The sequence below is a fragment of the Ambystoma mexicanum genome, chromosome 3p, assembly GCF_040938575.1.
Source record: "Ambystoma mexicanum isolate Mex_15411 chromosome 3p, UKY_AmexF1_1, whole genome shotgun sequence".
NCBI lineage: Eukaryota > Metazoa > Chordata > Amphibia > Caudata > Ambystomatidae > Ambystoma > Ambystoma mexicanum.
Window position 1 is genome coordinate 1,255,140,681 of NC_090925.1, and position 13,490 is coordinate 1,255,154,170.

Sequence of the window (13,490 nt, forward strand, 5' to 3'; positions counted from 1 at the left end):
ACCGGAAGGGCAACCTCATATCTCCCTACTACGCCTGCCTTGTTATGAGGTGATATATGTAAAGGGGAAGATAACCTGACTAGTGCGGCACTCAAATGAACTGTATGTCCTGAAGATGGCCCCCAAACTAACCAACCGTGTACACGCGAGTACTGTGTAACGCATAGCGAGAGCCGAAACAGGTACCGACTTCTGGAATAAGGAATCCTGACTTATTCTGTGCTCTTCAGAATAGAAAAGACACCATGTACAACTATGTGTTCTGATAAGATAGTAGGGACACCTCTATCATACTAACCCCCAGTCACCATTATTTGTCTGTGTACAAGTGTTTTGTTTTGCATTCAACCGTTTGGGTCATATGCACACAATCCAAATATGTATGTTGTTGTGTTCATCATTGTGATTTAATGATGAAGCTCCTGTCTAGGCTTTTTTAAGTTTTGCAAGAATAAAATTGTTTTTGGTACACAAAAACAACCGAGTAAAGTGATACTCTCTCTTAAACCATAAGCATAATAATAGCTGATGGTTAGGCATTCTAAGAAGGGAAAGCATTGAGTACCTTGTATAAATTAAGGGAGGGATAGCCAGCCTCCTATTTTTTGACCTCTGAGAATTCTGGTAATACAAATGATCACAATGTACACCAATTATAACTGAGTGTAGGGAAAATAATACTTTCACATGATTTCTTTTTTTACAACAGAAAAATAAGAGAAACATCCAATGTAATGTATTTAGGATTGTTACAAAAAAATGTAATGTCATGCACCCACCCTCTGGAACTGGATCCCAGTGTCGGCTCGGAATGCCCCCACAAATCTCCAGTTTCCAAATCTCTCAAAGCATAGCTCTTTCAACAACAACTGAGCAAGGACTAATTCCAATGGACACAGATACGGATGCACAGACCTCACAGTACTGCGCTACTGTTAAAAGATTCCAGCCCAAAAGCCGGATACCCACACTCTGTACAGCGCTTTGCTGTTCTTGAGCTAGGTTTGCGCTTCATGCAATAACATTTAAAAATAAAATAAAACATCCACAATTGAAACATTTCCATAACTGGTCAATAAATGTTGAGGTTTTGATTTTTGTGTTTCCAAAAAATGGACACACAGTTACACCTGGGTTATGCTTAATTGAAGTTTCATAAAGTGAAAAAGAGACAAATATATATGTATATTTTTTATCCTCTTTATTTATCATTTGGAATACAAATGAAACAAAAGAAAGGCATGTCAAACATATACATAATATCAGAGGTATGCATTGAAAAACAGGATATACCCAATATTCAAATAACTAATCTTAATATTACTAAAAGATACAGTTCAAACCTCAACATATTATTACAAACCTCTATTTTACCACAGTACTTCAGACATCCAACAACAACAGACAAGACATCACCTACAAACTTCAACACACAACACTAAGCAGAAAATTCCAATAACCTCCCATCTGCCCCTTTCAAACAATCACGCATGTAGTAAGGCAACATTAGCTGTACAATTCATTAAACAAACCCCAAATTCGAAAATAATGTTCCTCTCATTTTTGTTTTTGAAGCATTACTTTTTCATAGTCAAAGTACGAACATCCATCATCCAATCTTCCACATTCGTCTTTTTCCTTGACTGCCAGACTTTTAATATTTGCTTTGCAGCTACTACAAGAACTCTATTTGCCCATTCTGTTCTCATACTGGCCATTTCCCCTCTCCCTATATTTGATAATAGAATTGTCGAATTAAAGGTTCTAGGGAGCGTGTTCCCCAACATTAGGTCTAATCTATCCAAGATATCACCCCAAAAGGCAGCCACTCTCGGGCATGCCCACAGCATATGTGTCAAAGTGCCCCCGTTAAGACCACAGCCCCAACATGTATCATCATCAGACAATCCTAGCCTGGCCATCGACGCAGGGGTCCAGTATAGTCTACAGAGGATTCTTTGCCTAATATACCTCAGGCCCAGATCCATCTGTGACTGCGCGCCTATACGCAGTAGATTTTCCCATTCCTCATCCGGAATATCCACACCAATTTCCTCCACGAAAGCCCAATGCAGTTTCTCCCATGCTTTTACATGCAAATTATCCATTGGCATCAGCTTCATGTACGTTGACACTGTGCATGGAAGAGAACAGATAACATTACAGACCGTAGGTCTCTCCCTCATAGCATTCCCTGCCTATCAGTCAGAAGAGAGTTCAAGTCCCTGTAACGCTTACTTTCCCTGCCCCCTACTCCGAAGGATTCTCTAAGCCATTCAAATTAAACCATGTGGCCACCTTCCCATAGATCACGTATCCTAAAAATGCCTCTTTTGACCCTACTTTGCCAGCATAAGGTCTTCTTCGCTATCTGTAGCCCCACGCATCGTAGTAAATCCAGATGTTTTCCCCTCTGGTAGTCATAAAGTCTTGCAGGGCCTCTCTAGCTGTTCCCATTGTGGGCAATTTTACGGTAGAATTTGGCATCTTACACATCGTGTACTTGTCACGCAAAGTATACAGTGAGAATTGTTCTCTTTCAATTGTCAGCCACTAGGGCATGTCACTGTCGTTCTCAATAAAGTAGAACGCTGACTTTTTCAGGAAAAAAACCCTTGCAATAGTTTGTTAGATTAGGATATCCAAAACCCCCTTCCTTCACAGGGCGCATTAAAATATACTTTGGGATTTTAGGTCTATTGCCCCCACCACCTGCAGAGGAACTTCTGAAAAACCCTATCAATACTACCAATGATCTCCCTGGTGAACTTCAAAGGGATAGATTGAATAATGTAAAGCGCTTTCGGCAAAATAACCGTTTTGGTGGCATTGATTTTTGCCCAGAGCACCAGCGGTAATCGGCCCCATTTTAATATATCCCTCCTAATTATCTCTATAATTTTTGAGACATTGTATTCCACTATTTTCCTCAAGGCATGAACCAGGTAGACTCCTAAATACTTAATTGCTCCCGTCTGCCACTGACAATTCCACAAACCTATGTCACCCCTTGGTTGTGCAACATCTAGTGGAAAAACCACTGTCTTTTCCCAGGTGATCTTATGACCAGATAATAGCCCCACTTCCTTGATCATATATTTTGAATCGATTGTGTCCTCCAACGTATTCCACATCTTTGACATGTAATGTCCACAGCTGTGTACTTTGGAAACTTTTTCGGCAGAGGGCGTCCTGAGTCGATGGCGTCGGGTCGATGTCCCTCGAAGGCCTCCATCGAGAGCGACATCACCGTATGTTATAAATAGGACGCACGGCGCCCTTTGCCTCAGTTCAATTTTTTCCGCAAACGTATTTGCTTCGGAGACTCTGCATGCATCGTATATTCCTCATGAATATGTCTTCTTCTTCTACTCCTCTGACTCCAAGGTCTGGCTTCAAGACTTGCCGGTACTACAAGTCGAAGATGTCGATTACCGACCTGCATCATATTTGTTTGTGGTGCTTGGGCGAGAGTCACAACACCGACGACTGTTCCAAATGCCAGTCGCTGACTGCTAAGGCCTTGCTGCGGGGGCGTAAGGGAAAGCTTCAGGTAGATAGGGGTTCTAAACCCAGTAATTCCAATAAATCCAAGTCCAAGGTTATGTCCACCGACGATTCGAGGGGCAACTCTCCGCGTCGGAAGGAGTCCCAGGGGTCTCGGTTCCAGAGTGGTTCCCGCCATTCGTCATCCTTGTCTTGGCATTCTACAAAGGGGCTGTCACTGGTCGCCTTCCCCGTCCTCCTCAGAGGATGGAGCTGCGAGGAAGGTGGCTTGTCCAACAAAGTCCTCGACTCCGTAGGAATGGGCTGCCTTCAGGGAGCAGATGTTGGTGATTTCCCAATTGCAGGACACTGTTACGTCCGTGCCGTCTAACGAAGCTGGCAAGGAACGGCCTCGATCTGTGGCTCGTATGCCTTTGGGCTCGGATCCTCGTCGGATATGGACATCAAAGCTTTGCCTTCATACCAGCCGTCGGCGCCGTCGGCACCATTGTCGATGCCAAAGCCGAAGCCGTCGGCGCTCTCGACTCCGAAACCATCGGTGCCATCGCTGCCTTCGGGGCCTTTTGGCTGGTACTTGCTGTCAGAGATCCCTGGTATGGTGGATCCTCCAAGGAAGGCTACTTCCAAGTTTGTAAGGCCTGTTAAGGACTCCAGACCCTCGACTGTCCGAGACAGGACTTTTACCTCCCTCTGGATGACATCTATGAGGAGGAGGAGAGGTCAGATTTAGATTTAGACCCTGTTGAGTCTGATGTGGCGCCTGTCTTTTCAGGGGATAGTCAATTGGAAGAGTTAAGGCAATCTCTTCATGATGCTAGTGGCCTAGACACTTCTCCTGAGGTGGAATTTAGCAGGCCTGAGCCTGCGGCTCATGGTTGAGTCGTCCTACAGGAGACTGATGGCTAGAGTGACGGAATATCTTGGTTGGTCAGCTCCTGCTGAGGCTTTTGTTCAGGATCACTTGACGGATATTCTGGATCACGGTCCGTCCTCTGACCCGGTGTTACCTTTTAATTTGACCATGCAGAAAAGAGTGGCGGCTGCTTGGCAGACTCCGGAATCTCTTCTGGCAGTTAACAAATCATTAACTAAGAAATACCGCCCTTCCGTTAGCGACCCCAGCTATCTTTCATCCCACCCCACTCCCAAGAGTTTGGTGGTTCAGGCGGCTACGGCCACCTCGAGGCAGGCAGCATACCCTTCCATCCCTCCGGATAGGGACGACAAACGCTTCAACGGTTGGGCACGAAAGGTGTTTTCTGCAGGGAGTATGGTGCTGAAATCGGCCAACTCCACTTATTTCTTGGCAAGATTTTCACACACTCTGTGGAATTGTGTTTCTCTTGCGGCTGAGCATAGTCTCGAAGGGGAAGAAAGGGATGGGTTGTTCTCGTGCAAGAGAAGCCGCCAGTCAAAAGGGTCAGCGTAAAAGTACCCGTGGTTAGGGGAAATAGAGGTGCCAAAGCCACTCAGGCAGCTGCCTCTTTGCCTTCAGGCGCTGCCGCAGCCACGCCTAAACAGTCATGAGGCCATGTCCCATGGTTCGCCAGTTGGGGGCAGACTGTCTCAGCATCTCGAAGAATAGAGAGCCATTACTTCGGGTGCGTGGGTTCTGGAAACCATAGCCCACGGTTACTGCCTTCCCTTCCTACACCGGCCTCACGACAATCCACCGGGGGATCTCTCTTTGAAGCTTCCAGATCCGCTCCTTGTGCAGGAAATCTTGACCCTGCTAGAGAAAGGCGCTATAGAACTGGTGCCTGTAGCGGAAAGGAACAAGGGATGCTATTCCCCATATTTATTGATTCCAAAGAAAGACGGGGGATTGAGACCCATCCTGGATTTGAGTTGGTTGAACAACCTTCTAAGGAAGGACAAGTTCAAGATGGTCACTCTTTCTCAAGTCCTCCAGGCCCTTCAACTTCACGATTGGTTGGTGTCTCTGGATGCTTACTTTCATTTGCTGATTCATCCCAAGCACAGAAAGTACCTGAGGTTTGCGGCTGGCGACTCGCACTTTCAGTTTCGGGTCCTGCCGATTGGATTGACCTACTCCCCGACAGTCTTCACCATGCTCTTGGTAGTTGTGGCAGCATCTCAGGCGAGGGGGGATTCACATCTACCCCTACCTGGACGACTGGCTGATCTGTGCGTGTTCTCCCGAGCCGGCATTGGATCACCTCGGTCTCACCTGCCGCTCGCTCCACATGCTTGGCTTGTCCCTCAATTTCAAGAAGTCGCATCTGACACCTTCCCAACAGCTCCAGTACATCGGGCTGTGTTGGACCCGTCCTTGAGTTAGTGCTCGCCTCCCAAGGTGTGGGCTCATCACAGTGTGCAGATGGTGGACACGTTTCAACATGCCCATCCCGGCTTTCGAATTCTTAAGGTTGCTCGGCCTCATGGCATCCTGCATTTTTCTGGTGCCAGAGGCCAGGCTGAGGATGAGATCCCTGCAATGGATCCTCAAGATGCAGTGATCTCAGTTCTCAAGCAAGATGTCGGATCCCGTTCAGATTCCAATCTCGGTCTCCCAGGATCTTCTGTGGGCCAACGAGGGGAACCTGATGAAGGGGGAGCCATTTTGGCAACCGTGGCCGGAGGTGATTGCAGTGACAGACACTTCCCTCACAGAATGGGGAGCTCATGCCGAAGACTTGACTGCCAGCGGTCGTTGGTCTCCGTCGGAGTCCAAACTCCACATCAACCTGTTAGAGCTGAGGGCCATCAGGCTGGCTCTGAAGGCTTTTCTGCCCTCTGTGCATGGGAAGAGTGTCCTGATCATGATGGACAATACAGTGGCCATGCATTACCTCAACAAAAAAGGGGGGTAGGGTCACTCCCTTTGTTCAGAGAGGCAATGCAGCTCTGGTTCTGGGCAATCCAGCAAGGAATATCACTCTCGGCAGTTCATCTGGCCGGAGAGGACAATGCAGTGGCGGATGCTGTGAGCAGATAGAGCTCGATCTCTCACGAGTGGGAGTTGGCTCAGGAAGTTCTTCTGCAGATCCTCGCCTTTTGGGGAACCCCACAAGTGGATCTATTTGCCACCAGTGCCAACCGGAAGTGCAAGAGATTCTGCTCAAGGGAATTTCCTCCGGGAGGAGCCCTCGGAGACGCATTCGTAGTTGATTGGTCATTCCCACTGCTATACGCGTTTCCTCCAGTCCCCGTCATTACTCAAGTGTTAAGGAGGTTACGGAGGTTCGGAACCCATATGATCCTCATTGATCCAGATTGGGCCAGGAGACCGTGGTACCCGGACCTTCTAGAAATGTCCATCTGCCCTCCACGCCGTCTTCCCTACCGAGAGGATCTGCTCTCGTGCAAGGGGGTTCAGATTCTCCATTCAGAGGTCAGGACTCTCAACCTTCACGCTTGGTATCTGAAAGGTTGAGGTATAAAGATTGGGACCTCCCGGATGATGTGCTGGAGGTGTTGCTTTCGGCCAGGAGGCCAGCAACAAAACCCTTTACCGTTGCCGTTGGCGTATGTTTTGCGACTGGTGCAGAGGACAAACTGTTGATCCTTTTCAATGTTCCATTCCTGTGGTTTTGTCTTTCTTACTTTCTTTGGCCCACAGGGGCCTTCAAGTGGGTACCATTAAAGGTTACCTGCCGACACTGTCTATCTTCAAGCGCTAAGAATGTTCTTACTTTAAGATTCCTTTGATTTCACAATTTAAAGGGCTCACTAATGTGTTCCTACCGTCACCTTTCCAGGTGCCGGTTTGGGATCTGAATTTGGTTTTGAAATTCCTGATGGGTGCTCCATTTGAACCTTTGCACTCTTGCCCTTTCAGATTATTGTCTTTCAAGACAGTCTTCTTGGCAGCGGTTACTTCTGCTTGCAGAGTGAGTGAATTGCAGGCACTTTCATCTAAGCCACCCTTTACTGTGTTTCACACGGATAGGTTTGTATTGAGGGCACGTCCTTCCTTTCTACCTAAGATAGTGTCTGAGTTTCATTTAAGCCAGAAAGTGATTCTTCCATCTTTCTATCCTCCTTCTCATCCTGGTAAGGAAGAGGAGCGACTCCATAGGTTGGACCCTAGAAGAGCTCTGAACTTTTATATTTCTAGGATGTCCAGGGTCGGAGTGGACAATCAACTCTTTGTGGGATATGCTGGACACTGTTTGGGCCAGGCTTTTACCAAACAGACCTTGTCCAGGTGGATTATTCTCACCATTACTGAATATTACTGATTGGCGGGTAAGGACCCTCCTGAAGGGATGCGAGCTCATTCCACTAAGGGTGTGGCTACTTCCACAGCCCTACAACGGGGAGTTCCTATTGGGAATATTTGTGATGCAGCCACATGGGCTTCTATCCACACCGTTGTTAAACTTTATTCCCTGCATCCGATCCATGGTCAAGATATGGCGTTTGGTGAGGCAGTTCTTTATTCCGCCATCTGATTGGGTACTCTAAATACTTTTCCCTCTGCCATTTTCTTTCTGGTACTGCTTTGAGAGTCTGTCAAAGATGTGGAATACGTTGGAGGACACAATCCATTCAAAGAACAAGTTGCTTACCAAATGGTAACGTTCTTTCAATTGGATGTTCCTCCAATGTATTCCACATCTCCCTTCCAGCCTGCCCCTCTGGAGAATTTCCTATGCGATTGCAGCTTATGTTTCCGCAAGGCTATGTGCAGTCAAGCAGGCATTGGATAGGTGCATGTCACACGTAATGGAGGAAAAAACATAAACTGAGGCTACGGGCACCATGCGTCCTATTTATAACATCTGGTGACGTCGCCCTCGACGGAGGCCTTTGAGGGACATCAACCCGATGCCATCGACACAGGATGCCCTCGGCCGAAAAAGTTTCAGAAGTACACAGCTGTGGACATTACATGTCAAGAATGTGGAATACATTGGAGGAACATCCAATCGAAAGAACTTTGCCATTTGGTAAGTAACTTGTTCTGTAGTTTTTCACTCCCTTCCAGCGGGTTTGCCAAGATGATGGTTATATCATCTGCATAACACAGAATTTTAATTTTGCTATTTCCGAATTCCACTCCTTGGAGTCTTTGCTCCTGCCTAATGTATGCAATCAATGGCTCTGTTGCAAGGTTAAAAAGGGAAGGCGATAACGGGCAGCTCTGTTTGGTACCTCTCGTCAAAAGAAACGGAGAAGACAACACGCAATTGACCCAAACCCGAGCACTAATGGACGAGTTTAACTTTCTAATGACTCTCAAAAAAGTATCTCCAAAACCCATCTTGCGAAGTGTGTGATCCAGAAAGGCTCAATTCACTCAGTCGAATGGCTTCTCTGCATCCATAAAAATTAGGAGTGCATTCTTAACCTTCTCCTTTGGGAGTCCCATCATGTCTATAATCGTCCTAATGTGGTCATACCCATATCTGCCACGCATAAAGCCAACTTGGGAACGACTTATCAAACCTCCAATGCACTTACCCAACCGATTAGTCATTATTCTAGTGAATATTTTAAGATTGACATTTAACAACGATATCGGCCTATAGTTTTCACATTTTTAATGATCTTTACCCGATTTCGGGATCACTACAATGCAAGCCTCTTTCATCGTTGGACACATTGCCCAACTTCAGAAGCACAGTTTTAATGTGTCCGAAACAGTTGGAATCCCAGGGGTGCCATGACTTGCAGCACATCTTTAGCCGCTGGTTCTCTGCTCTATGATTCACTAGCGGTGTGTTAGTCTGGACCATGATCTCCAGGGCCAGCCCTATTCTGAGCAATTTGTATTAAAAGAAGCCACTGTCGTTGAGGCAGGCTTTTTTGTGTGTACATATATCTTGCATAAGGTGCAGAGGTCACTCCCCAGCAGCACAACTACACAGAGGCCAACTAGATACCTCCTGTATCTAAGCCTAATAATGAGGTGCTGGAGGACTTTTAAAAAAAAACACAATTTAAAGTGATATCATTGCTGCACACAAAAATTCATAGCACCAGACAGTTATTTAAAATTGACAACACCCACGAGTTGCTTCTCAACCGGGGATAAACTGGCAAACTTCAAGGTGCGCACTGCACACTACCCCTTTGTCAGAGCCAGTGGTACCCAATGGCGTACCACAAAATTTGGCAGCTCCCCTGCGAGCCATGCTGTGGGGGCCCCCACAAGCTCATTAACAAAGTACAGGGCACGCCACACCCCGGTCCGGACCACCACGTGTGCGGAATGTCCATAATGATTATTGCACTGCAGGGGCATGCACTGCTGCAAGTGAAAGAAGTAAATATGCTTTTCAACCAAAGCTTAAATCTTTAACGTAACATAGAGAGAAGAGGGCGGTGCCTGGTCCACAAATATACCAGCCACCAGCGGTGGCTGGTGAGTTCTTTTGGAGGGTTTAAATATTTGCCACAAGTATTTGATCGCGACTGAGCATAGCGAGGGAGCCCGAACTAATGAAAATGGGTTGGGGGTCTGCGGGGGGATTCTTCTCCCTCCCCAGAGTAAATGATTTGAATAATGGGTTAAAAAGGTGCATTACAAAGCACACTTTCTGGCAAAATGTAGGTAAAAGGCCAGCAATGTGGGTAAAAAGCCAATAATCGGTTTCGTAGGGTGTAGGATGAATCATGAAAAAAGTACAATAGATGCCAGTCACCAAAAGTGCACAGGGCGTTTCCCAATGAATTATCATGCCGGTCCCTGCAAAATATGCCAGTATAAAAAACATTTGTATGCTGGCTTTGCCCATACATTTCCATGCTGGCTCCAACATATGCTATTATTCCCATATAAGACCATACTTATGTTCGCTTTATGATGTGTTTCTATTGTATCATTACTGACACTGGGCAGAAAACTGGCTATGCCTATATAAGTATATACTCCCGTTGTTTTGGCCATTAAAAGTGAGGTCACAATAGGAAAATCTGTCCAAACTGGTTCCATTGTAAGCTTGTCTAGACTCATAAGAACACGTATCTTGCTTGATTCATCATAGATGCTCAGTTAATAAAAAGTCATGCTACAGTGAAGAATATACAGGCCGCTACGCCAAAACATCAGTCTAGCGAGGTAACACTACTTATCATGCTTGCTTTTTTCAAGATGCTGAGTAATAAATGTCATGCCACAGTAAGCAATGGCTAGACTGAATGCACCAAAATGCCAGTTTAGCCAGCGAATGGCACACATGAACTTGCCTTTGCCCAAAAATACCAGCAAAACATGCAAAGTCAATAAAGGATGTAGCAAAAATGCTCCAGTGATCCCCAGTCTCCCAGGGCCTTACACAAATATTTCACCCACTGGTCCCTCACCCATACATCTCCTCTCGCACTCGCTCACACTGGATTCACCAGTCAGGCACAGATCGAACCCCACACAGAACATTCAAACACACCCTACCACATGTATGCTTGTTCACCCACCAATCACTCACTCACACCTTCTCTTACATGTACTTGTTGCATTCTCTACACAGGCACACACCAACCCACCCACCCAGAACACTCAAAAATACACATCACATTCATACTCATTCACCCCTACTCACTCACACACACATTCTCTTACATCCACACATTGCACTCTCTACACAGGCACACACCCACCCACCCAGAACACTCAAAAACACACATCACATCACTTCTCATTCACCCACCCACCAGTCACTCACACCTTCTCTCACATCCACTAATTACATTCTCTACATAGGCACACACACACGCGCAGAACATTCAAAAACAGACATCACATAACTTCTCATTCACCCACCCACCAGTCACTCACACCTTCTCTCACATCCACTAATTACATTCTCTACATAGGCACACACACACGCGCAGAACATTCAAAAACAGACATCACATAACTTCTCATTCACCCACCATTCACACATATATATATATATATATATATATATCTGACACGCACTTCACACATTCAAAACACACAACATATTACAAATAAAAAGCCTTCTTACCTTTTTCTTGCAGCTTCGGCCCATCCTTCAAGGCCCCCTCTGCTCCTCCGTGCTGCTCACAAACAGGAACCAGAAAGCTGCGAGAGCTTCCTGGTTCCTGTATGTGAGTTGTAAGGAAGCCGATGGAGAAGAGGTTGGAGCTGAACGTGGCATGAGTGCCACCCCAGCCTTCCCCCTGATGGGTGAGCACTTGGCCAGGGACCCACCAGACAGACCTGGTGTGGCAGGTGTCCCTGTGCCACGGGAGGGCCCCCTACTCCAGAGGCACCCATTTAAAAAACAAAAAAAAATAGTTGGGTTGGGGCCGCAAGGGAGTCCCAGGGCTTGCAACTGTGGCCCCCATGGGTCGCAGTTGCCACCCCATGGCGTCCTCCAAATGACGTCCCTGGAATCCAGAATCCAGGCTTGAAACAGAAACATGAATCAGGTTTGTGTATTCATTCGGAGGGGGCTGTCACCCATCTGATGCTTTTCATGCAGGCTTTGTCAGCTGATAAAAGGGCTGAGGGGTTGGTTTCTTTGTTGATGCGTCACAGGATATGGTTCAAGAAAGTTGCATGTAATGAAGAGAGGAGACCTGTAAAATTAAGTAAAATACCCATGTTTTTTTCTGCACCATTACATAAGCATTCTTTTCCAGTTATAATCAAGCATACCAACGTTTTCTGAAATACTCTGTAGGTGACTCATTAAAACCCAATACCCTGTCATGTCCCCATGATATGATATGATATTTTATTTGTATTGCGCCCATACACAAGTGTTTCAGGGCTCGAAAAATTGTGACATTCTGAAGTGTTTGCTATCTGCTCCTAATTTTGCACGTGACGGTGGTATCACGTGTCTGTAGCTAAGCTGAAAGAATATCTTAGTGAACTTGAGACCCTGAGGTTCAGGTGCCAGGCAAGCTACCCATGCATTGTGCCCTGACAGGCTTGTCATCCTCTCCTTTCTCTTCCGCAGGTCGCCGCGTGTGTTTGGGGGAGCAGCTGGCCAGGATGGAGCTCTTCCTCTTCTTCAGCGCCTTCCTTCAGCGTTTCACCTTCACCATACCGGCGAAGCAGGCCAAGCCACGCGACGACCCTCTCTACAAAAATATACAGAGCCCTCACGCTTACCAGATCTGTGCCGAGCTGAGATAAAGTGAGGAGACTCCTCCCACGACCATTCCGAAGATCCCGGAGCTGGGCTGCCTATGCCGTTTGCTTTTACCTGACGATTTTGCATCCGGAAGTACAGAGCTTGATTGCTAATTTAATTTTAGGTTCCACCAGCCCCCACATCAGGCACCAGGCAACCAGCCTTGCTAGGAGCTAAAGAGTTCTTAAACATTGCAGTCCTGTTACATGTCATCGGTTACTGATGCCAGTTAAAAAAAAGAAAAAAAACTCTGATCTAATGAATCAAATATGGTTATGTAATATACTTATATAACCTTTAATGTAACTATTAACCCTAGAAAGAGCATTCCAAAATACGAGAAATAAAGAAGGAAAACTCACACGGGGTAATTTTCAATGGAGTGCTGCAATAAATGGAGGTGTACAAGCAAGGTGTAATTGTTTATGGTCACCATTTAACACTGTTCCCCAGTTTTGTGCTTTCCAAGGCGTAGGCGGGGCACAAAGTAGAGTTTGCATCTCTGCTTTGCCTTCATTCTCCGTCTTGGAAGAGCACCAGGTTTTTACGCCGGCAAAACATTTAGCATAAAACCAGTGGATTCCTATGGACTACGCCTCACATTTGTAGCTGGTAACTAGCAAGCAGGCTGACTATAGGAATCCATTATAAACCGCTGCCTGCAAAGTGTAATTTGCAAGCAGCGTTTTCTATTTTACGCAGCAGAGAGTAAAGGTGTAGAATAAAGGTGATTTTGCCTTAATTTAGGTTTTATAATTATACTCAACTTTGTAAATTATGAAAATTGCATGCAGGGGGACACAACAACATTTCTCCAGCATGGGGTCTGGCATGGATTCACATGCTCATGAATATTCCCCGTCGTCAGGCTGGGAATCCTCAGTAAAGAAAAAAAAAATCAGT

The 13,490-nt window shown here is 46.1% G+C and overlaps 1 protein-coding gene across 2 annotated transcripts in view; it reads left to right on the forward strand.

The window, feature by feature from the left end:
- Positions 1-12,999, forward strand: part of LOC138581420 (cytochrome P450 2D15-like) — a 378,802-nt gene extending 365,803 nt beyond the window's left edge. For both annotated transcript variants that reach the window (XM_069652735.1, XM_069652736.1), the window contains one exon: positions 12,411-12,999. In XM_069652735.1, the coding sequence (XP_069508836.1) occupies positions 12,411-12,589 (179 nt within the window). In that variant the 3' untranslated portion in view covers positions 12,590-12,999. The remainder of the gene's footprint in view (positions 1-12,410) is intronic.
- Positions 13,000-13,490: the final 491 nt, after the last annotated feature.